This window comes from Myxine glutinosa, chromosome 6, assembly GCF_964187855.1.
Source record: "Myxine glutinosa chromosome 6, kmMyxGlut1.1, whole genome shotgun sequence".
Taxonomy (NCBI): Eukaryota; Metazoa; Chordata; class Myxini; order Myxiniformes; family Myxinidae; genus Myxine; species Myxine glutinosa.
The window spans coordinates 142,777,477-142,803,655 of record NC_136266.1 but is presented as its reverse complement, the minus strand read 5'-3'; the positions used below and the strand labels follow the sequence as shown (position 1 = coordinate 142,803,655).

General features: G+C 44.8%; 1 protein-coding gene across 3 annotated transcripts; it reads left to right on the top strand.

Moving 5' to 3' along the window:
- Positions 1–1,484: 1,484 nt before the first annotated feature.
- Positions 1,485–25,768, top strand: CENPS (centromere protein S). 3 transcript variants are annotated; one of them, XM_078780628.1, is made up of 6 exons: positions 1,485–1,703; positions 12,164–12,287; positions 17,311–17,344; positions 21,743–21,809; positions 25,188–25,329; positions 25,622–25,768. In XM_078780628.1, the coding sequence occupies exons 1-6, from the start codon at positions 1,653–1,655 to the stop codon at positions 25,624–25,626; spliced, it is 423 nt and encodes a 140-aa protein (XP_078636754.1). In that variant the 5' UTR covers positions 1,485–1,652; the 3' UTR covers positions 25,627–25,768. The 3 variants fall into 3 exon arrangements, with proteins under 3 accessions (XP_078636754.1, XP_067960000.1, XP_067960001.1); XM_068103899.2 differs by lacking the exon at positions 25,622–25,768 and having other exon boundaries at positions 25,188–25,480; XM_068103900.2 differs by lacking the exons at positions 1,485–1,703; positions 25,622–25,768 and adding an exon at positions 1,805–1,857 and having other exon boundaries at positions 25,188–25,480.
- The last annotated feature ends 411 nt before the right edge of the window (positions 25,769–26,179 follow it).

The following is a 26,179-nucleotide window of genomic DNA, read 5'->3' as shown; positions in this document are numbered from 1 at the left end:
ACTGACTAATCGCATCGCTCTCCGTCGTTGTTGTAGGAAGAACACTGTCTAACATCAATGGTGTCTATTCATTACAAAACATAGTCATTTGAATGTACAGAATCATTCCCATATATTATAACACAACAACGTTTACAGTATATTTACCGAGCATCGATTTGAACCGTAATCTTTTGAAAGAAACATGTTTTCGCACTGAAAAATGTCAATCACAATGCATGACGGGAAATGTCGTCAACATGTACAAACCGGAAGTACATAATACACAAGGATAATAATATGAGTTCCCTCACAAACAACGTGAACGAAGGAGAGACCGTTCAATTCCCTCCAAGCAGCGAAGCAGCACATACAATCTTAAATGTTTTAGTACGACTCGGACAGGGCTTGAATCACCGACTTCCCAGACGCTCACACTATTACACCGCCCAGTCTGGTTAATATCATGTTTAACATTCATTTCAACACAACAAGATTCCATTTTGTAACATCGTACTTGAGCTATTTTACACAACATTAATTTAATATATTTATAATACTTCAAGTTTTTAATGATTCAAGTCAAGATGTTTCAAAATTATGTGAGAAATTACGACGGAAAATATTCACCTCAGCTACAAGTTCGAGGATTACAAAATATGTTGTCTTTCCAAAAAGGTTTTAAAACTTTTTAAAAAAAAGTCCTCAAAATGGAGCCCTGAACCAGTGTGCTATAACTATTTTAAAGTAATTAGAACCAGCGTGGTTTTTACAACCGTAAGGAGCACACGCTGGCATTTCAAAAATACGAGCAGGGATTCATAAAACACGAGTTCCACGAATACACTCCCTTTTTGGGGCGGTGTATAGGTAATGAAGCGCTCCTCTCATGTTCCCGGAAGTTTCTGTATTGCAATATATGGGTATGGCATGGCGATTTTGAATATGACAGGTTCGACGATGTGTTCAGTGTGAACTGCATGAAAATCAAAATTTCGGTGGATGGAGTCAGCCTTGCTACGAATGACGTCGTTATGGGTGGAGTCAGGCCATTGCGTAACCAATGGGCGGAAAGAGAGAAACAGAGGAATATAAAACTGCGGCTACTTTGATATAATTATAGAGTATAACAAAGCTTTTTTTCAAACAGGCAATGGCCTAAAATTAAGTGGGAAAGGAAAAAAATCAAGTAGGAAGGTGGAATTTTCATAGGAAATATGCATGTTGAATCATTTATATTGACGCAAACGGGATTTTCTGTGATGTGGGAGCAGCAACATGGCGGATGGGGCGCTTCCGGTGGCTACAGGACCGCCAGTCCAATAACCGTAGGGTACCTTATCCAATTAGAATAGAGATCATTGCAGGCGTGCCGCATACGTCATCAAACGTAAACTCACTTGCACTGACATTCCGCATACGCAATGCAAATGTTAAAATAAAAACGTAATATTTTGACAAAAAGCAGGTTGAATGACTTTCATGTTGTACTTGGTATGATATACAGTACATTTAATCAGAGGACAATATACAGTATATACGGATCTGCTAAAATCAATATTAATTGGGTTCCGGGTCTATGTTCTCCTTCGGAATGAAGATCTTAAAACAACAACCGCAAGTTTGAGCGTTCACGTGTCGTGTCGGTGATTTTGGCGGGAAACCCTCCCTAGATGGATGTTGTGATTTCGTCAGATGATGAAGAGGAACAGTTTACAAAGCAGGTTTGGGAATGGCACAGCAAGCCTTGTTTCATTTAACCTTAATAATTAAGTTGTCTTTATAATCGCTCCGTATTTCGTTCTTTCCGCGCAACTGATCGCGCTTGGGATGTCGGCCCAAGCAAGGCCTGGATTTTCGTTGCCGAGTGCTCGTTCTGTGAGGGTTTTAACCGAACTCCTTTTCATGAAAGTCTTCGTGTTGCTCTTTCTGCTTCTTTTCCAATGACATTTGCGGTTTGTTTTTATTTTCCATTAATGTTACTAACCTCCATGGCAGTGGAAAAGCGTTCATTGCGGTGTTATACACAGCGTTGTGCTCCACATTGTCTTTAGTCTACAGGTGAGGGCGAGACTACCGGAAGTAAGCTGTAACACGTCACGGAGGTATATAATATGGAGAGCCAATTGGCCACCTCGCAGCATTAGCCGCCGTGAAGCCACCGGAAATAGTCTGGCGGCCATATTGGGAAGCCGATCGTAAGCCTGTCAAAGCAAAGGCGTGGCGCACTGATGATGCAGCTGGAGCGAATTTTAGGACCGCCGACTATTTAATTAATATAGAATACTAATATTTGAACTGATATTCTGGCTCAGAATCCCGTTCTTTAAGGAAATGGTGTTCATTAAGTTTGAAGTTGGTTCTAGACGCATTTTTCCTGGGGAATCCAATGGTTTAGAGCTTGTTTGAAAAAAAAGTGCCCAAAATTACCGCTCTGTGTTCTTTATCGTTCTTCTCATGACCCAATCACCCACTAGTAGGAATAAGAATCCTGACATGTTACACCCACTTGAAGGAAGCCGCATTCAGGATTCTGGTTGAGTCCTGTGCAGAACAGTTCCCACTTGCAGACTTGATGTCATGTCGCATCAAGAGGCGCTTATATGCGGCAACAAACTGCCGGGCCGTTGGGTTATTCCCACTTCCACATGCAATGCGGACCGCTCCAAAGAAAAGTTCAATGTGGTCTTGGCTCATTTTGTACGTGAGCAGGTATCGCAGGGGAGATGAGGCAGGTTTGACATATGTGAAATACAAAATTTTGACACTCTCTATGCAGATCATGAAACCAATGAAGGGGGTTTTCAAACGCGTATTGGTCATAACTTGACCATTCATGTTTTTGATGTTGGACAAGTAACTGTAGGCAGTATCCAGGAATGGCAGGAAAAGTCCTTCTCGTGATGTCATGAGTGGTGCCTTGTAGTTTCGTGCCAATGGATTGCGAGAATTTAGAATGTCAAACAGTTTGTCCAATGTTTCAATGTATTGGCAGGTAGCCTCACTGCCCTGAAATTCTGATAGTTGCAAAGTGTCCCTGCAAAACCGAATTGCATCTGCCACACTAGTGCTCAATGTCTGAGCAGCTGTGTCCACCTTCATGACATTGCTCTTCCACTCGATGTGTTTCCGGGAGAGCTTATTTCCCAGACGCAAGCCTTCCCTCTTCTGCAGATCAAAGAGTGCCTGGATGTATTTCCACGCGATGACTTTTTTGTTGCCATCCTCCATCATTTTCATGGATCCAAGACAGTTTCTTGCAAGTTTAAGCATGTGACATGCATCGAGTACAACACAAATTTTCTTTTCGGGATTTGCTGGGTGGGGAAATGTTGGTTTCACATTCTGCGGCGTGATGTCGGCACCTAGCTCACGTAACATTGTCAAATGAGCGGACGGTCCATCGCAAGTTAAGGAAACCACCTCTGCACCGATATCATGCAATTTTAGTAGACATTGTGTCACCAAATTCGCCTGTTCCTTCCCCGACAATCCATTTATCATAAAGTATGCTACAGGCACTTTCCAACTGTCATTCAGTGCAACCAGCATGAAAACCAGTGCGTTGCTGGCCTGGGGAGCACTGTCATCTTGGACTCCGTTTCCGATGTCGACGTACCCCAATACCTTGTCCCCTAAAAAGTCAATTGCCTTCATGATGGCCATCTCGTCTAACATCAGGCTACACAGTGTTCTCTTGCCAGTCTCCTTCTCTGCTTTAAACCGGCTCTCTAGTGCTTGGAATACAACTGCACTAAAACCAGGTGAACCATCAATTGCGCTGTACCATTTCCGGATTGTGGATGGACTTGGCAGTGCCAAGTCGAATGTCTCTCGAACATAGTCGTATCCTTTAGCAGAATAAAATTGAAGAGTGAGTGCGAAAGCTTTGATGACTGGATCGTATTCATCTCTCGAGCGTTTGCCGCTGCCTTTGTTCTTCAGCATTCTGCTCACAATAGCTTTTGACACACCAGAGAATGTTGTGTTGAGCATTTCAATACAATTGTCGGTGACCATCCCATTCTCCCTCAGGTCTTCCACGATGGTATTCAGGGACTCCACTTTTCTGGCTAACCTTCTGTTGTGTTGCTGACTCACTTTTAATTTTTTTCGAAAGTTGTCCAGCTTGTGGACTGCTTCATCGAGCTTGTGCTTCAATACCAGTGGACTTGTGACGGAGTAGGAGTGATCTGTGGTCTGAAATGAGGGTCCCACCTCAGGTTCAGGATCTTGAGTAGTGGCTTGAGGTTCTGGTGTATCTTCTTGGATGACAGACCTGGCCACTGGCGCTTTCCTCAAAGCTGTAACCTATTTGGAAAGAAAAGAAAAGGTGAACCATTAATACTCATTAAGTTGTTTTTAGGGCTGAGCCGAATGCTTAGAAGCTTCGTTCATTAGATTGGGGTTCTAATTAGAAATAGATGTGACTGCGTTGGACGTATTGTAACATTGTTTCAAAGACTAAACATTTTGTTAAATATTATTACAACAAAGCTTCGGGGGGGGAAATGCCAAGAAAGTGTACAAAATGGGATTCGGCTCAGCTCTAAATCTTTTAAAAAGCAACTGAGTTGTTCTCCATAAAACTATGTCTTAGGAGCTGCATATGAAGCAGCAGACATGGCATGTGATGGGTTACTATCATAACATAGGTGGAATACCAACATAGCATAGTTTACCTTCTTTAAATGTGCTGGGAAGTTGAAACAGCTGGGGACGGACTTCGGCTTCAGTCGGACGGTTTGACCAGTCCTGTCGAAGTCACTCTCATTGAAGTGATCACTGCACAGAACTGTGGTGCCTGGGGTGGGGTAGAAGGACTCCCTTCTCAGGGCAGATGTCCATCGAGAGCACAAGTCCTTATCCTTTGGAAACCTTGAAACAAAATACATTGTGGTCACAAAATGTGGTTGCGGGTCAAAACCTCAGAGGGCAGTCAAAACATCCGAGTCAAAACGACTCCATATCAAAATAATATTTTGAGTTTCATATGTATAGTTAAATACAACTTCATCTGCTAATGTTTGCCATGTGTCGGACTTTCGTACCTTCCACAAGTAACCCCCATTTGCTCTTTCTGCTCACGAGTGACACAGGAGGGCATGGAAACCCTGACAGTAGTAGACTGGACAATTAAGTGAAGCTCATCACAAATTAAATCACTTGACAATGATCACGAGCTGACGAGTCAATCTCGATACTTCAATCTGAATCAATGAATGAGTCAATCAGACATCAGTCTGACATACTCACATAGCCCTAGTGAATACACAATACAGTTGTATTTGAGATCTGTGTCGTATTGCACACCCTGCGCGTGGTCTAACATCATCAAATTCAAACACAGTGTTCAAACTTCATTGAAACTACATTGAAACTTAATTACCTAGCCCCACCACCGTGACCACGCCAAAAACTGAAAAAGCAGAACACCCGCGATAGCGGTTTGTCACTTACTTGTGAAATGTGCATGTGGAGGCCTTCCCTGAGGTATTTGTGCAGTCAAATGCAACACACTGTGGCATTTTGAAACAGCACGTTCACAAATAAGACTCCTTACAGTCGGTAAGCATCCAAAATGAATCAGAAATTGTGAGATCAGCTGATTGTGAGATCAAACACGGACGCAGACACAATCGGCTTCCCAATATGGCCGCCAAGCAACTTCCGCTAGCTTCAGCCGACAGCCGTCATTGGCTCTCCAGTTTATTATATACCTCCGTGTAACACGTGCCCTTTTTGTGGTTTGTTTTCAACGTATCCAATCACGTGACTTGTCGCGAAGGGCGCACTAACCGGAAGTTACGTAGTTCTGTGGGCGGCTATAGAAACATTTCGTATTATTTTTCATAAAACTTTATATTGTTAGAAAGAGAATTACTTCGAGCTTGTCGGAAAGTTAAAATTTTAAAGATTAGACAAGAATTAAGCGAGTTATGATCAAATAACCTACACCGTTTCCATAATTTCCGGCTGTAACACGTGCCCTTTTGTGGTTTGTTTTCAACGTATCCAATCACGTGACTGTTGTCGAAGGGTGCACCAACCGGAAGTTACGTAGTTCGTTCCGCGGGCGCCTATACTTTTACACAATTAGGGGTGTGTTCAGTGTGAAGCGGCTTGCTTGATAGATACAAAGCGCTCAAGCTATCCATGCAACCGAACGGAGTGCTCTACACTGCTTAGCAACATAGGGTATCCATGGAAACAATGCTATCGTGGTGCTCGAGACAACTCCGCACTGCTTAACAACATGGCGGTCTCCATGGAAACAATGGTATCGTGGTACTCGAGCCAACTCGGCGCTGCTTCGCAACATGGTGGTCTCCATGGAAACAATGCTATCATGGTGCTCTAGACAACTCCGCACTGCTTCGCAACATGGCAGTCTCTATGGAAACAATGCTATCTGTGGTACTCGAGCCAACTCGGCACTGCTTCGCAACATGGCAGTCTCCATGGAAACAATGCTATCGTGGTGCTCTAGACAACTCCGCACTGCTTCGCAACATGGCAGTCTCCATGGAAACAATGCTATCTGTGGTACTCGAGCCAACTCGGCACTGCTTCGCAACATGGCAGTCTCCATGGAAGCAATGCTATCTGTGGTGCTCTAGACAACTCCGCACTGCTTAACAACATGGCAGTCTCCATGGAAACAATGCTATCGTGGTACTCGAGCCAACTCAGCACTGCTTCGCAACATGGCGGTCTCCATGGAAACAATGCTATCGTGGTGCTCTAGACAACTCCGCACTGCTTCGCAACATGGCAGTCTCCATGGAAACAATGCTATCATGGTGCTCTAGACAACTCGGCACTGCTTAACATGGCGGTCTCCATGGCAACAATGCTATCGTTGTACTCGAGCAAACTCGGCACTGCCTAACAACATGGCGATCTCCATGGCAACAATGATATTGTGGTACTCGAGCCAACTCGGCACTGCTTCGCAACATGGCGGTCTCCATAGAAACAATGCTATCTGTGGTGCTCTGGACAACTCAGCACTGCTTAACATGGGGTATCCATGGCAACAATGCTATCGTGGTACTCGAGCCAACTCGGCACTGCTTCGCAACATGGCAGTCTCCATGGAAACGATGCTATTGTGGTGCTCTAGACAACTCCGCACTGCTTCGCAACATGGCAGTCTCCATGGAAACAATGCTATCTGTGGTGCTCTGGACAACTCAGCACTGCTTAACATGGGGTATCCATGGCAACAATGATATTGTGGTACTCGAGCCAACTCGGCACTGCTTCGCAACATGGCGGTCTCCATAGAAACAATGCTATCTGTGATGCTCTGGACAACTCAGCACTGCTTAACATAGCGGTCTCCATGGAAACAATGCTATCGTTGTACTCGAGAAAACTCGGCACTGCCTAACAACATGGCGGTCTCCATGGCAACAATGATATCGTGGTACTCGAGCCAACTCGGCACTGCTTCGCAACATGGCGGTCTCCATGGAAACAATGCTATCTGTGGTGCTCTAGACAACTCAGCACTGCTTAACATGGCGGTCTCCATGGCAACAATGCTATCGTTGTACTCGAGCAAACTCGGCACTGCTTCGCAACATGGCGGTCTCCATAGAAACAATGCTATCTGTGGTGCTCTGGACAACTCAGCACTGCTTAACATAGGGTATCCATGGCAACGATGCTATTGTGGTGCTCTAGACAACTCGGCACTGCTCAACATGGTGGTCTCAATGGCAACAATGCTATCTGTGGTGCTCCAGACAACTCGGCACTGCTTAACAACATGGCGGTCTCCATGGCAACAATGCTATTGTGGTACTCCAGCCAACTTGGCACTGCTTCGCAACATGGCGGTCTCCATGGAAACAATGCTATTTGTGGTGCTCTAGGCAACTCGGCACTGCTTAACATAGGGTATCGTATCCATGGCAACAATGCTATCTGTGGTACTCGAGCCAACTCAGCACTGCTTAACAACATGGCGGTCTCCATGGCAACAATACGATTGTGGTACTCGAGCCAACTCTGCACTGCTTAACAACATTGCGGTATCGACGGAAACGATGCTGTGGTACTCGAGCATTGCTGTCCAGACGTCGTTTTCAGTTTTACTCGATCGTCTTGTGACACCTTCCCAAATTAATTAATTGTGTTCGCAGCGGGTACAGAGTACGAGGAAGAGGGAAGGAAATATAAGAAATGGGGAATCAGAAGAGGAGCTTTGTCTTTGGATCCTACCACTGTGCATTTTTCGTGGGGGGGGGGGGGGGGGGGCGGGATGGGTGGAGTATTGACAATTTGCTCCAATTATTTAGGGGGGGGGGAGGAAGGTGTGGGAGGAGGATTAAAAGTAATAAAAGTATCCAATGCACGTTTCAATAATACTCGCAGGGTACCTCTGTGTGGGTAGAGTTTGCACATTACTTATTGAAAAAATAGTATTATCTGTGTATTTCAAGATTATTTTGATGTTTGTGTGTTGTGTGTTTAACCCATAAAGTGCTAGATTTACTCGTTAGTAGCCCAAAAATGTTTTTTTGTCATCGGATTTTCTCCACCAATTAGAAGCAAGCTTTCTAAGTTACCCTTAGTATTAAACATTGTAAGAAAGGTTATTATTCGTTATTTTGGTTGAAGTCAGTTTAAACTGACTTGCATACAAATAGTGACTAGAACACGTCCATACAATGACCATATTTGGTAGGGCCACGATCGTTTGTTATCGTTGTTGGCTTCCAATATGTAATCTGCAAATAATAATAAGTAAAGGGGTCTAAAGACCTTAATGGTCTCAGTCTAAGAGGTTAGGGGTCTAGAAGGGTCTCCTTTTGGTGCCAGCAGTTTGATCACACATGCACATTCTGTTAGACCACATTGTCAACAAAGGAAGAGATTTCTCACTTGACAAATTTTATCAAAATAACAAAAGTAAGGTCGCCCCCTCATTTGTCACATGTATTCACTGTCTTTACTGGTATGTAATATGCACTATGGATTGGTTATTGTGCTATTTGTGTCATTACCGTTCTCGGTCTAGTGTGTTTACCGTTATATATTATACGAGCTGAAGTACCCGAGAGGGTGAGGGAGGGGAGAGGAAGTTTACCCTTGTGACGAGTGCTTTAACCTCAGCGCTGCCCAGGTAATAAAGGAAATAGTAATACCCTCTGCCACCACCATTAGATGGTGCTGCATGGTACACATTTATCTATCTATAATTCCAGCAATCTCTGTGTGTGTGTGTATGTGTCTGTGTCTGTGTGTGTGTGTGTGTGTGTGTGTGTGTGTGTGTGTGTGTGTGTGTGTGTGTGTGTGTGTGTGTGTGTGTGTATGTGTGTGTGTGTGTGTGTGTGTGTGTGTGTGTGTGTGTGTTTGTTTGTCTGTGACCGCTGTTTCTCGACATCCACGGGTCCGATATACTTGAAACTTACCAGGTATATTGCTGGGGACCCGAGGATGTGCCTTTTCAAGGTTTTAAATTAATCGCAGAAGTAGTTACCGAGCTATGTCCAAAAAACGATTCAACCAATCAGAGAGCAGCGAGCTATCACGTGTGCCGAACGTGGCGAACAGACTCTGCCTCGGATGGCACATTTGAGAGCGTATTCATTTATTTCCCGTCGGCAAACTATGTTGGCGCTATGTTGGCGTTAAACGATGTTTTAAAACTAATTAAAACTAATTTGCGATTCTTTCGCTTTCCTGCGATATGCGACCTTCCGGACAGTCAAATGAGGACGTCACTTCCGGACTTACGGATAGTCATAGTGACGCTGAACTGATGCTGAACGTGGCGAGCAGACACTGCCTTGGACGGCACATTTGAGAGCGTATTCATTTATTTGACGTTGCAATCTGTGTTGATTGTTGTAAGGTACGATCGATTGTAGTACATACATATTTATATTTTGTACATATTCATTACGGGTACGGGTACGGTACCGGGTACGGTACGGTTACGGGTACGCCACGTACGGGCACGTCCTAGTCTATCTATAATTCCAGTAATCTCTGTGTGTGTGTCTGTTTGTATGCGACCGCTGTTTCTCGACAACTACCGGTCCGATATACTTGAAACTTGCCAGGTATATTGCTGGGGACCCGAGGATGTGCCTTTTCAAGGTTTGAAATTAATCGGACAAGTGGTTCCCAAGGTATGGTCACCGTACTCGCAAGCCGTTCGCTTTGGCTTTGCGAATGGACCAAACCATTTCATGTAAATAGAGGGGGGGGGGGGGGGGTAGTCACCGTACTCGCAAGCCGTTCGCTTTGGCTTTGCGAATGGACCAAACCATTTCATGTAAATAGAGGGGGGGGATAGTCACCGTACTCGCAAGCCGTTCGCTTTGGCTTTTCGAATGGACCAAACCATTTCATGTAAATAGAGGTGGGGGATATAATTTTAGATATATATATAGTACGGGCACGCCCTAGTATAGAGAATTTACACCCCCACCTGGCCCTCCACACCTCCACCTGAGGCCCCCGGCCCCACATAGTTGTATTTGTACACCAGGCTTTGGAGTTTGTAACTTAAAAGATGTGGCTGTGCATCTATCTATAATTCCAGTAATCTCTGTGTGTATGTGTGTGTGTCTGTGTGTGTGTGTGTGTGTGTGTTTGTCTGTGACCGCTGTTTCTCGACAACTACCGGTCCGATATACTTGAAACTTGCCAGGTATATTGCTGGGGACCCGAGGATGTGCCTTTTCAAGGTTTGAAATTAATCGGACAAGTGGTTCCCAAGGTATGGTCACCGTACTCGCAAGCCGTTCGCTTTGGCTTTGCGAATGGACCAAACCATTTCATGTAAATAGAGGGGGGGGGGGGGGGTTCTACCGTACTCGCAAGCCGTTCGCTTTGGCTTTGCGAATGGACCAAACCATTTCATGTAAATAGAGGGGGGGGTTCTGTGGTCGTTACTGCCACGTGGTTTCAAAGTTTTTTTTTGTTGTTGTTGTTTGCACGCATGTTTTTTTGCACGCACGTACGGGCAAGCACGTACGTGCGGGCACGCCCTAGTAAAGAACAAAGGCAGACAGACAGAGAGACAATGGCATTTTGGATATATGTGGCTTCCAATGGCTTCCAAACTTCCATCTCGTGGAGAAGTCCGGAGGGTGCTGTTCCATTACCATGATCGTGACCAAATGAGCCTGAAGGACAGCATTACCAAGGCAACCGAGGTGCTGCTTCCTATCTGGGAGAAGGTGGTGGAGTGGTGGAGCATATCAGGAAGCTTCATGCAGAATGGCAGGGGCTAAAGAAGCTCATTAACCGCATGTCAGCAAAGAACCTGTCGAACCAGCAGATGTTCCAGGAAAGCCTCGATAATCTGCTTGATATGGCACACCGTGATGTGATGTCCCTCATGAAAATCGAGGAGGACCGCATGTTGTTGGAGGCCCAGCGGGAGAAGGGTCGCAGACGTACGATGGAAGGAGTGGACCGAACTCTCGCTCTCCAGGAAGAGGGCGTGATGCGAAGAAGGGTTGCTGAGGCGAATCGAGGGTCCAGTCAGCAGTGGCCGCTTCCAAGGCAGTTGCTCACCTTGCCTAGAATGATGACTCTTCCTCTGCAGCAGCAGGTCTGTCGTGTTAACCGAGACGGAGGCTGGACCGTCTCCACCCAAGACTCTGCAGCTACGAGGCACGGTGGCAGCGGTGAGTCGTGAGTTGCCTACCGTGCTCAATCGGACAAACACCAGTCATCGGAATGCTGCCCAGTGGATACCTTTGCTGGTGATGTGATCTGGGTGAGGCATATCGGTCGACATCGCGATGTCGTAGAGGTAGAGTGCCGTTCTAATTATAGTATAGATTGAGTATACACAACAGGGCTATGCTTCTGAACATTTCATTGGTTGTATCGTTTTGAATCGGACAATGGCGACCATTTTTGCTAACATAAGGAAGCACCTCTCTTAATCGCTTGCTCCTCTTGCCGATTGGCTAAGAAAGCGGTAGATACAGAACGACTGGTTTGGAGAGGGACAGCAAGCCGCTGGCTAAAGAAACACACTTGGAGTAGGAGGTTTTTCATTTTTGCTTCCATTGCTTGTAGTGTTTTGACCAGTGTACGCAGGTTCCTTCTTCTTCTTCCTCCTCTACTTCTTCTTCTTGCTCTCATTATTATTGTGTCTAGTTTTGCGATTAGTTAATGGAGTTTGAGGTTTTGCTTTGATTTGCAGAGACTGCGTGCAGCGATGCATTTCACTGTGGGGAAACTGTGTGAGAAAGTGGCCAATGATGAGCACGTCTCGTTCAGCAAGCAAGCTGTTGCTGCAATCGCCGAGACAACCTTTCGCCAGTGTGGTCTGTATCTCCCTCTTTTGCCATTGTGGTCTGTATCTCCCTCTTTCGCCAGTGTGGTCTGTATCTCCCTCTTTCGCCAGTGTGGTCTGTATCTCCCTCTTTCGCCAGTGTGGTCTGTATCTCCCTCTTTCGCCAGTGTGGTCTGTATCTCCCTCTTTCGCCAGTGTGGTCTGTATCTCCCTCTTTCGCCAGTGTGGTCTGTATCTCCCTCTTTCGCCAGTGTGGTCTGCATCTCCCTCTTTCGCCAGTGTGGTCTGTATCTCCCTCTTTCGCCAGTGTGGTCTGTATCTCCCTCTTTCGCCAGTGTGGTCTGTATCTCCCTCTTTCGCCAGTGTGGTCTGTATCTCCCTCTTCCGCCAGTGTGGTCTGTATCTCACTCTTTTGCCATTGTGGTCTGTATCTCCCTCTTTCGCCAGTGTGGTCTGTATCTCCCTCTTTTGCCATTGTGGTCTGTATCTCCCTCTTTCGCCAGTGTGGTCTGTATCTCCCTCTTTCGCCAGTGTGGTCTGTATCTCCCTCTTTTGCCATTGTGGTCTGTATCTCCCTCTTTCGCCAGTGTAATCAATTTATGACCTCTCCACAATGCCAACAACACATAGTCATCTGCAGGATTCCTTATTTTATTATGCACCAACAAAATCGATTGGACAGGGACACATGGCATTTTGAATATCTTACTCGTACCATTCACCAGTTGCATGGATCCTTCAAATGCATATGTACGTTACAGCACACATGACGATGCATTCTAAAAGTAGAAAGGGCACTCGGTAGAGCACATACCACCACGGGCTGAAAAGTTTACGCTTTGTATTCCATTGACAGGCTGGATATGGATCCGGACCTGAACCAAAATCGAATCGGCTTGTTCTTTTCACCTAACCAACTCATTCACCTAGTTTTCTCATCACTCGTCCACAACTTTTTAAGATATCGTGCCACATGTCGTTTTTGGCCCCAACTCTCAATGGTGAAGAAGAATGTCTTTAAAATTCTCGTATCTGGATTTGGATCTTCACCAAAATCGAACCAATTCATCCTTGTCATACACCCAACCTGTCCACCAAATTTTGTCTGAATCCATCCGTAAATTTTGCGATATCCTGCTCACCAGACATCAGACATACAAATGGGGGGGGGGGGGGGGGGGGAGTGAATACATAACCTCCATCCACCTTCAGCGATAGAGGTAACTAACAAGCTATAGGTGTCAAATCTGAAGTACAAAGTGCAGTCAAATTTGACGTTGAACTCAAATCTCTTATCTCTGCAGATAATGCCACAAGTTACTTGGCAGGACATGCACACATCCCTTGGATTGTTCACGTACACGTCTACCCCAAACAAAGAACAGGATTACATGAAAAATGTACATCAATCTTTTCTTGGCTAATAACAAGCACCATCACAGACCAATATATAATTGTCTTTTATACATTCTGTGCAAATTAACCATGTCATATTAATCCATATATCCTCCAAGTCAGTTCCCTTTGTGTAGCCTACTTGATCAACGTGATCATGATCAACATGCCTCCGTCATCGTGATCTACGTGATCTTTGTGTAGCCTACGTGTAGTTTTGTGTAGCCTGACGTGATCAACAAATTGTCAATACTAGCAAGTTGCCCGTGCCCGCACAGAGTTTTATACGGGGTTACGGATAGAGGTGGCAAAAATGCAAATGGCGTCTTCTGTCATCGAGTTGGAAAGCTGGAAGCAACAATTCACATTTTTTGCCACATCTGATGAAATTTAGATGCTCTAATGGCGGAGATCGAGGTGCTCCATTTGAAACTGTTCGCAATATGTAGCTTTTTGATGCTGAGGGTCTGTAATAAAAATTTGCATTGGCGTTAAAGCCAGTGACCAATTGCAATATTATAACTGAAATACGTTTGTTAAGACTACAACTTGAACGTAGCAGAGGAAAGTCATGGCCGCTCCCAGAAACTTTCACGAACTGAACAAAATGGCAGCAGTGTGTTCCTGCAGATTAGAATAATAAGATGCAATTTATGCAGTATAATTTTGTTTTCCCAATCTATGGTGCATGTATACAACCACAGATATTAAAACAGATCATTACCTCCGGACCTGAGGCCACCTGCCACGGATAACTCTGCGGTCCTGCGGGTTGCTAGTCAACCACGGATGCCGATTTGAAACCACCAAACTGAGCAGGGTTCGTGCTCCTTTATTGATGCATTACCTTACCGATGGTTTGGTGATTCCAATTGGGGACCGTACCCTTCGCAGTTCGCATGTATTTTATTATTTATCTATTACGTATGGCTGAATGAAATGATAAAGTACGTACGAGCTAACCAATGGGGCAGAACTTCCCAGCTTTCTAATCTTGCACACTAAATCGAGCCAATCTATGGAAAGGGACGACATGAGCAGGAAGGAACCAAACTGTTTACCAAAATGAAGGAACACGTATTTACAAGCACAGCAATTCAAAGGCCCATATGTATATGAATGAATGAATGAATGATCGTTTTAAGGCCATTTATCCCCGCTAGAGCAGGGGTTAGCCTTGCGGGCCCCATGACAATCATGGTGCCCTTTTTGAGGCTATGTTTTTATGGCCGGATGCCCTTCCTGACGCCAACCCTTGGTCACGCTCTTACGATGCGCAGAGATACGGTGCACCTATTCTAAACCGGGGTACACACCGGGATCATTCATCCCAGCAAGCTGGTACTCAATTTGCCGACCTCGGAAGGATGACAGGCTGAGTCAACCCCCCTGGCGTTAATTCAGCGATCGACCGGGATTCGAACCCAGGATCCTAGGATCCCAAGCCGGCACCCTAACCGCTAAGCCAACACCAGGCTTTATGTACAGTACAGTAAATCATTCAGAACAAGCACAAAAGAGCAGATGCTTACCTGTAACACTTATCCCCCTTAGACAATCTCACTTCAACAACTACACATAAGACATGTACAACAACACAACAACATGCATTTTAAGGCCATTTTCCCTGCTAGAGCGGGTAGTTGGGCAGATATGTGAAAAAGATGTTCACCTCTGGCAGGAAGCATAAAAATTGGTATGTAAGGGTTTTAAGGTATGCTGAATTGAAATAGATGTGGAGACATTTGATAGGATCAACGTAACGTTCTCAAAAATGAGGTTTTGGGGGACGGGGTGTTTATGCATTTTTTGCCAATTTCGCGCGATTCGCGGTAGGAGGGTACAGTTGGTTCTTGGCCTGCCATCTTATTGTGGCTTCAATGATCATTTAGCAGCATACATTACTGGAATGGGTATATAAATACCTCTAATATGGTGTATTACTTATCACATTGTGTTAGTTATCTCACTCAACATGGACTCTCAACCATAACTGCTGGCATCAACTGCACTGCGAAATGAGAAAAATTTTGATTTCTTTAAATGTGCCACAATTTAATAAATTTCAAAATACACCTGCATGTATATTTCTTCCAATCCATGCTAAATGGAATAACAGTCCCAAATAAGTAATATAGACAGTGTTTCTCTGGGAACATGTGTTATGTGCTATGCTACTGGTAGTCGAAAATTGCAAAAAGACATATACTTTTTTCCTCTTTTTGGAAGTTAGATGTGTGGGCAGTAATATACGTATGTATTCTGTTCAGAAAGTTGACAACAGACAGATATGGAAAGACTTCTTTAATTCACAAAAATATGTATGCATTGATTAGTATCTGAGCTTAGGAGAGCATCACCTGGCATCAATGGGCTTTCTAGCTCCAAGGGCAGAGGGTGCTCATTGTGGTATGTAGCTGGGTTTACTTCAGTATACGTCTCAGGTAGTGATTTGATCTTTTTGGCTCCAAAACAAAAAAATATGCAAAAACACCCCCAAACCTCATTTTTGAGAATGTTACGTTGATCCTATCAAATGTCTCCACATCTATTTCAATTCAGCATACCTTAAAACCCGTGTATACCAATTTTTATGCTTCCTGCCAGAGGTGAACATCTTTCTGATATTTTGTCACATATCCACCCAACTAATGGCACCAGTAGGATAATTGCTGTGGCCCCCTGACAGCAGCTTGATGCTTGACAGGACCTGTTGGTGGCCCCTTGACTCACTGCGGGCACATGTCGACGAACATGTGAGCTGCATGTGTGAGAAGTGTTATGATTTATGGGAGCGAGACATGGGTAATGAACGTAGAGCAGCAACAAAGGCTGGAAAGGTTGGAAATGCGAATGGTTCGGTGGATGTCCAGAGTATCGTTGAGAGAGGGGACGACAAATGATGAGTTGCGAAAGATGATGGGAATAGAGCCTGTGATGGATGCTGTGAAGAGGAACAGGTTGAGATGGTTTGGTCATGTGTTGAGGAAGGATGAAAGTGACTGGTTGAGAAGAGTGATGAAAATGAATGTAGAAGGAAGTAGAGGATGGGGAAGACCAAGAAAGACTTGGCTAAAGGTGGTGGAAGAAGAAATACGGGCAAGGGGGTTAACAAGGAGAGATGCAGAAAATAGGGCAAGATGGAGAAGAGTGTCATGGGGACCGCAAGGCTAACCCCCGCTCTAGCAGGGAAAATGGCCTTAAAATGCCTGTTGTTATTTGTTGTTAAAGTGGTATTTCACCATTGAGTGATTGGGCCAAAATTATATATAGCGTGATATTTCAAAAAGTTGTGGATGATTTATGACAAAACTTGGTGAATGAGTTGGGTTGGTGACGGAACAAACCGATTAAATTTTGGTTCAGGTCCTGATCTAGATCCGACCCATCAGTGGGATACAAATTGTAAACTGTTCAGCTTGGCGGAGATACTGTATGCTCTCTACCAAGTGCCGTTCTAGTTTATCAATATGCCTATAAATACCCCCTCCCGCACATATATAAATATAATACAGTATACAATATGCCTATAAAAAATCCTCAATAACAGGGCAACACTTTTTAAAGGGTCAGTCAGGAATTGGTACTTAACAATATTTCAGGTTTTTTTTTTAATTTTTTGCCCAATCAAACTTAACCTACTGTGTCGTGCTTTGCAGAACTTTTCACCCGAGACGTGGAGATGTTTGCCAAGTAAGTACCTGTTTATAAGGAAGAAGTTTGAATTTTTTTTGTATACTTAGTCAAGGCTCATATAAGAACTAACACAAATAACATAATAAAGGGAGGGGGAGACAAGGAAGTGGGGGGGGGGGGGGGGGGGATGGTGCACTCGAAATATGAATTGTGAGAAAATGACTAATGTGATCCTGTAAAGTTTTGTCGCAATGAACCATGGGAGCTCAGATGAGTAAGGTCACGAACACACAAGCAAATCCCACCTGTCGCTTCGCTGAATATGGAGAAGGTTGGAGTACAGGCTTCCTCAAATAAATACGCTTATTATACCCTGAGTTATAATCATTGGTAATTTCTTAACATTTCCAGATACTGACACTTATTTAGCCCACGAGATCCAATCCTCAAATCCAAAACCATATTTAGATTATTGTCCCCCGTCGCACAGCGTAGCGAAAGGGGGACTATGGCTTTCCCCTCCGTCCGTGTGTGTGTGTGTGCGTGCGTGCGTGCGTGTGTGCGTGTGTGCGTGCGTGTTTGCGTGCGTGCATAAGCGAAGGACCGCATTCGAATTTGGTGTGTGGGTGCAACCCACGTCAAAATCCAAGATGGCCGCCGCCATGTATGTCTGATGCCATGTATGTCTGAACCTTGTGAACGAAATATCTCGAAAAATAAGCGAAGTACCAACTTCTAATCGGGTGTGTGGCTGTATCTAGGCACAAGGACGAACGCTGTTTAAAATTGGGTCATCACGTCAAAATCCAAGATGGCCGCCGCCATGTATGTCTGTACCTTGTGAGTGGAATATCTTGAAAAATAAGTGAAGTACCAACTTCTAATTTGGTGTGTGGGTGTATCTCGGCATAAGGAAGAACGCTATTGGAAATTGGGTCACCACGTCAAAATCCAAGATGGCCGCCACCATATATATATCTGAACCTTGTGAGCGGAATATCTTGAAAAATAAGCGAAGTACCAACTTCTAATCTGGTGTGTGGGTGTATCTAGGCATAAGGAAGAACGCTATTGAAAATTGGGTCACCACGTCAAAATCCAAGATGGCCGCCTCCATGTATGTCTGAACCTTGTGAGCGAAATATCATATCATAGCATGTTTTCTGCGTCTTCCACTTTGTCAACTCACATCACTTCCCCGACGGGGGACCTAGGCGTAACGCTTGTATACTTTAATTAGTCCATGAGAGTACATCGTGTTTCCAAGACAAGGCTTTGTTGAGTAGGCCGAATCAAAATGATGTCGTGAAGTTGGGCTGACCAAGGACAAGCTTTTCATGAAGGTAAGCCTTTAGTTGTCCCCCATCGCACAGCGGAGCGAAAGGGGGACTATGGTTTTCCCCTCCGTCCATGTGTCCGTCCGTGCGGGCGTGCGTGTTTGCGTGCGGGCGTGCGTAAGCGAAGGACCGCATTCGAATTTGGTGTGTGGGTGCAACCCACGTCAAAATCCAAGATGGCCGCCGCCATGTATGTCTGAACCTTGTGAGATGAATATCTTTAAACGTAAGCGAAGTACCAACTTCTAATTTGGTGTGTGGGTGTATCTCGGCATAAGGAAGAATGCTATTGAAAATTGGGTCGCCACGTCAAAATCCAAGATGGCCGCCACCATATATATGTCTGAACCTTGTGAGCGAAATATCTCGAAAAATAAGCGAAATACCAACTTATAATCTGGTGTGTGGGTGTATCTAGGCACAAGGAAGAACGCTATTGAAAATTGGGTCGCCACGTCAAATACAAGATGGCCGCCACCATATATATGTCTGAGCCTTGTGAGCGAAATATCTTGAAAAATAAGCGAAGTACCAACTTCTAATCTGGTGTGTGGGTGTATCTAGGCAAAAGCAAGAACGCTGTTTAAAATTGGGTCGCCACGTCAAAATCCAAGATGGCCGCCACCATGTATGTCTGAGCCTTGTGAGATGAATATCTTGACAAATAAGCGAAGTACCAACTTCTAATCTGCTGTGTGGCTGTATCTAGGCACAAGGAAGAATGCTGTTTAAAATTGGGTCGCCACGTCAAAATCCAAGATGGCCGCCGCCATGTATGTCTGAACCTTGAGATGAATATCTTGAAAAATAAGCGAAGTACCAACTTCTACTTTGGTGTGTGGGTGTATCTCGGCATAAGGAAGAACGCTATTGTAAATTGGGTCGCCACGTCAAAATCCAAGATGGCCGCCACCATATATATGTCTGAACCTTGTGAGTGAAATATCTTGGAAAAATAAGCAAAGTACCAACTTCTAATCTGGTGTTTGGGTGTATCTAGGCAAAAGGAAGAACGCTATTGAAAATTGGGTCGCCACGTCAAAATCCAAGATGGCCGCTGCCATGTATGTCTGAACCTTGTGAGTGGAATATCTTGAAACATAAGCGAAGTACCAACTTCTAATCTGGTGTGTGGGTGTATCTAGGTATAAGGAAGAACGCTATTGGAAATTGGGTCACCACGTCAAAATCCAAGATGGCCGCCTCCATGTATGTCTGAACCTTGTGAGCGAAATATCATATCATAGCATGTTTTCTGCGTCTTCCACTTTGTCAACTCACATCACTTCACCGACGGGGGACCGAGGCGTAACGCTTGTTATCTTCAAAAGGGGTGTGTAAATTTACCCAAATCCCCAGTTTTCATTTATGCACGTCCTTGGAGATCCCTTCATATGCATGCAAAGTTTAGGGCCACTGGGTTTCATGATTTTAGAGTTATGAAGGAGACACACTGACACGCACACAGACACACCTCCTCTTTTATTATTATTGATGGATAAATTTTTTTGCAGTGTTGTTATTAGTGAAATGTACATTTATTTATTTATTTATTTACGTATACAAGATCAAGGCTCGTGTAAGAGCTAGCACATTAAACACACATTAGCACATAAAACACAAAAAACATAAACGGACACATAAAGCATAATAAAGGGAGAGGAAGACAAGATGGGGAGAGAGAGGGAAGCACACAAGCACAACAGTAGAGAACAGGGATATTGGATTGGGAGATCTGTGGAAGGCAGAGGGCTACGGGGGGTGGGGGGAGGGTGAGGGTGAGTGTGGGGGAGGGGAGGAAGGGGTACATGGTATAAAACAAATTGACACTACTAGGAGTTTCAGCAATGTATTCGGAGATTGAAAGAGGTGAATTTGGGGTGTATTAACGGGGGTAGAAAAGATCAAGGTTTTGGATGGGGCTTAGGGATAAGAGATGAGAGATTTTGGATGGGGGTTAGGGATAAGAGATGGTGGTGAACAGATGTTTTGAAGACCTGGAGAGAGGAGAGGGATTGAAGAGCGTGTGGGAGTTTGTTCCAGAGGCGGGGGAAAAGAGGAATGAAAGAGTGAAGGTGAGCAGTGTGTCTTGATTTAGGCAGTTTCACCAGAAGAGGGTTGCTGGCAAATCTTGTGCGACCTGTAGGAATATTTGGGGGACAGAGCACAGACAGAGCAGGGGGAGCAAGGCCGTAGAGGAGTCTGTAGAAGACAGAAGCACCAACCTGCCTGCGGTGAGAGAGTGAACGGCCCTCGGAATCAGCTTCATCATGGGAGATACCAATGATTCTGAAATCTTTGGTTTCTACAGAGTGAAGCCAAGCTAGTTGTGAGGCAGGAGGACCTGCCCCGAGGGGAGAGCAGTACTTCATCAAGCTGTGGATGAAATTGGGGCACTGCATCAGTTTGGATGCATCATCGGATGAAATTGGGGCACTGCATCACTGCAATTCACTGATGAAATTGGGGCACTCCATCACTACAATTCACTGATGAAATTGGGGGCACTGCATTACTGCAATTCACTGATGAAATTGGGGGCACTGCATCACTGCAATTCACTGATCCAATTGGGGCACTGCATCACTGCAATTCACTGATGAAATTGGGGGCACTGCATTACTGCAATTCACTGATGAAATTGGGGGCACTGCATCACTGCAATTCACTGATCAAATTGGGGCACTGCATCACTGCAATTCACTGATGAAATTGGGGGCACTGCATCACTGCAATTCACTGATCAAATTGGGGCACTGCATCACTGCAATTCACTGATCAAATTGGGGCACTGCATCAGTTTGGATGCATCATAGGTTGAAATTGGGGCACTACATTGCACATTAATTTGATTTTGATTTCACTGGTGGCATGACTTCTGCTGATGCAGTGCCTCTGCACATCCGGGTAGGAATTTGCAATCTGTACAGGATGCCCACAACAGCTCGCCTACCCTTCAGTGAAAGACCGTTTATTTTTATTTTCAGATAGGGGGGGTGGAAGGTGAAGGGGTTCTGGGCGACATATTTTCAATGCATCCAGCCCATGGGATGTATGTCCTTTTTATATATTGAACTGTACCTTGTACCAGGGATACCTCTTTCCTTCCTGCTTCCAGGCACGCAAAGCGCACAACTGTGAATTGTGATGATGTCAAGCTTCTGAGCCGAAGGAGCAAGAGCTTAGTGAGTTGCTTATTTGTTAATTACACACCATCTTTCGTTGAGATTGCATGTTCGATTTCTTTTTTTTCGTTGCATTCCTCGAGTACAGGTCTGCTTAGGTCTGTCGATCGGTGCAAACGCATAACACTGCCCAAGGAGAAATCGATAATTCGGAAATGGAATGAATGGGTCATTTCCCCCGTTCGTCGTTCCCTGCATGCTTTTCCAATCCCATGCGCATGTAAATTGGCACAATGCATCAGCATCTTGAGGTGGTGTTTTTGAGTAAGAATGAAATTGTTTTGTGATTTCTATGCAATTGGAGCAGAGAACGTGTGCCACGCATCCTTCGAAGCTAAAAACAACCAATATGGAAGAGTTTTTGAGTGTGCTCTTTATCTTTTTCACAGGATCTAAGGCTCAAAGTGGATCTGCCACACACGCGTCATACACATGAACATACGGATGAATACACCACAAACAACACACGACTGTTATACAAGATAAACACAGCCACTGAGCTCAGAGCACTCTTGGTACTGGTGACGTCACAACAATGGTGCCGCCTTTTTGTCACTGTGCTCTGCAGGGCATTCCCTAAGGAGGAGCTTCCTCCTCCCCATAGATGCCAATCAATTATATCCGCACTCTTAACCTTTTCAAATGCTGAACGCCAAGCGAGGTTGCAGGAGGTACCATTTTTCCAGTCTTTGTTGTGACTCGGTCGGGGTTTGAACCGCTGAACTCCTGAGTGTGAACGGACAATCATGGAAAGCAAAATAAATTGAGGGTCTATGTTGTTTGTTAACTCAACTGGACTATGTCCAGCTGAGTTTTTGTCGACACCCAGTGTCCGTCGTCTGTCTGTCTGTCTGTCTGTCGTCTGTAAACAATTCGACGTCTACGCTCTAAAAGTCACAAATATTGATGAAATTTGATGAAACTTGTTATGCAGCATCTTTAAGACATAAACTAGTAAGGGTTTGCATTTGGGCGTTGCACGCCCAAAAATGGGCGTGGCAGGGCGGCCATATTGAAAACCAATTTTTGTCATATATTTTTAGCACATATAAATTATATAGTTTGTGGTTCTATTATGCATATTCTAACCATATTCATATAGACCAGTTGAGTTCAGGTTCCCTGGAACCTCTCCAGTTGTTGTTGTCGTCGTTGGCTAATGCATTTTGGACTGGGTTTCAATTCTGAATTCATCCCGCTAGTTGCATCCTTAATGAGAGCCTGCTGTGCCACTGATGTGGTGCCCTGCGCATTGGGGCAGGGATATGGGCATTTGGCCAATTCATTTGGGCATTTGGGCAATTTTTTCAAGGTGCTGTCGATAATTTTCCAACGCTTCGCAAAAGACAACATGGGATCTTTAACGCCCATCAAGTCCAGGAGATGGGACACCCAGTTCAAAGTGTGCGGGCGGTATAGTCCTGCCTGCGAAACACAAGATTCCAACACGGGCAAGACGGCTCGGGCCAGGGGGCCTAGACTATTCTGCTAGAAGGGTTTGTGGATTACGTTAAATTTGGAACAATGTACCAATAATTGTACTTCTTGAATTGCTGCCCTTGCATGACCCAAGCATCAGTGATAAGCTAAGCAATGGTTTCGCATTGACCTTAACGGGTGTGCAGAAATTCACCAAACCTGGTAGTTATGACCATGGCAAGAAGGTGTGAGAGCAGCATCCTGTGGCCTCACCGCCTGAAAAGGTTGAATACCGAAAAATGTGATTACGGGCACATTTTACAACTTTTTACAATGAAACGTTGTAAATATAATCAGCATCGGGGGGCACATGAAATATGTAACGATTGGTGGAGACCTGGGGTCACAGTGGTCAAAACGGGAATAAATAACAAAACTTAAAATTTGATCTTGGGTCACATTTCCCGCAGAACCTTTTTTCCATCTTTCAACTTTGCTTTAGGTGGGAAACGTGGGGATTTGCAATGGCGCCCCTTCGACTTCGCTCAAGCGTAAAGTTGGGTCTCCGTGGACCTGAGCGATCCGGTTGTGCAACAAGGCTTCCACATTTAGAAAATACTTTTTTCTCTGACAATTATTGCATTAATCCTGGTGATGCCCTCTTCCGTTATTCAATAACCGCCTCACTTTTTGTCCCCCGTCGCACCGCGGAGCGAAAGGGGGACTATGGTTTTCCCCTCCGTCCGTCCATGCGTGCGTGCGTGCGTGCGTGCGTGCGTAAGCTAAGGACCGCATTAGAATTTGGTGTGCGGGTGCAACCCACGTCAAAATCCAAGATGGCCGCCGCCATGTATGTCTGATGCCATGTATGTCTGAACCTTGTGAGTGGAATATCTTGAAAAATAAGCGAAGTACCAACTTCTAATCTGGTGTGTGGGTGTATCTAGGCATGAGGAAGAAGGGTGTTTAAAATTTTGTCGCCACGTCAAAATCCAAGATGGCCGCCGCCATGTATGTCTGAACTTTGTCAGTGGAATATCTTGAAAAATAAGCGAAGTACCAACTTCAAATCGGGTGTGTGGGTGTATCTAGGCATAAGGAAGAACGCTATTGAAAATTGGGTCGCTACGTCAAAATCCAAGATGGCCACCGCCATGTATGTCTTAACCTTGTGAGTGGAATATCTTGAAAAATAAGCGAAGTACCAACTTCTAATCGGGTGTGTGGGTGTATCTAGGCATAAGGAAGAACGCTATTGAAAATTGGGTCGCCACGTCAAAATCCAAGATGGCCGCCTCCATATATGTCTGAACCTTGTCAGCGAAATATCATATCATAGCATGTTTTCTGCGTCTTCCACTTTGTCAACTCGCATCACTTCCCCGACAGGGGACCTAGGCGTAACGCTTGTTACCCATTAAGACCTGTCTGTCCCCGTCGTCTCACTTGCATTGGTTTTTGATGCCATTTTGAAGCTGACGACATTGGTTTTGAAGCTGACAATTTGTTAATTTATTTACTTTTTGACATGACTGATTGTGGGGACTGCTTAGCCGAGGTTCTGGGTCGGATCTGTTACTTGCAGGTGCAAATCTTGACCCTGCTGGGAATGCAATGGCAAACAACCTATTTCATTTGTACAGAAGGTTATTTGGCAGCACCATCTTCCTCGGGGAATGATATTTGGACCTGCTGTGTGGTAGATAATTCATGGCGATGACATTTTTGCTTATCGGAGGATTGCTAAAGTGAAGTTGAACATTGAACTTTACAGCTTATATAAAATTTATTTCCTTTTTTTCTTTTCTTTTCTTTGGAGGGGGGCATTATTTTTGGGTATTTTGTATCAGCATCTTCCTTGTACAGTAGGACCTTTCGTTGTATTTTATTTTTATACACCTCATATGTTCTCAATCCATTTAAACTCTCATCCCACCCCTAAATGCCGTCTCTCCGCAGCATAATTTCATCTCAAAACGCAGCGAAGAGCTCACGATGGTCAACCGGGAAATGCGTGGGAAGAAGAAGAGGAGGACGACGAAAGCTGTGGCTTCCAAGCACAAACAGGAGGATGACGACCAAGATGGAGAAGCCGATGCCTGTACGTTTCCTGTGTAATATATTATATGTAAAGGCCATTGTCCATGTCCTTAGCATTAATTTTCAATTGTATAAAATTGTTGCAGTTATCCTAAATTCTGTTGTAATTTAAAAAAAGCTTGTGTTGAGCAGTCTGTGGACATGCAGGAGGTAGTCTCAGGTGATTGGGAGGAAGGAAGAGTTTGGGTCATTTATTTAATTGGTCCACAAAATGGCAGACATTTTGGAACGCACCCCCAACCCATCCTCTCAATCTATTGTACATCTGCTCTCTCTCTCTTTCCCTCCCATAGGTTGAATGTAAGTGTGACGATGCATAACCATTGCACTCCCCCCTTTTTGGGTGGTGGTCCATGGTAAGGCCTTGTGGAGGCCTTTGGTCTCAACCGTATACCTGTAATATATCCGTTTCTCAAATTAAAAGCACGAACATAAAGTGAGGCTGGAGTGCCGAGTGTGGTATTTTGTGTTTGAGGCACGTTCGAGCTACATACATCAACGTTGTTGACAATGGAGGTAATTGTGACGTCAAAACTGACCATTAAGTACAATGTGTCCGCTCCCCGGTCCTGGTCTCCGGAGACCTGAGTGACTTGGAATCGATTGTTCATTTATGAGCCGCATATTAGAGCCTGTCAGGCTTTGTCTTTCCTCCCATATTAAAAGCTTCTGCGCACGGTGTTTCAGAGCCGAAAATGAAGTACAATGGGCCCGAGATGTTAAAAACACATTTGTCCGTCATTATTCCGTCCATCTGGCTTCCTTTGTCCGTTTGCCATTCTCCCCACGCTTTCTCCCGTCGTCTGGGCTCCTCGTGGCCGTGCACGATCGATTAACCTCTCCGCACCGTT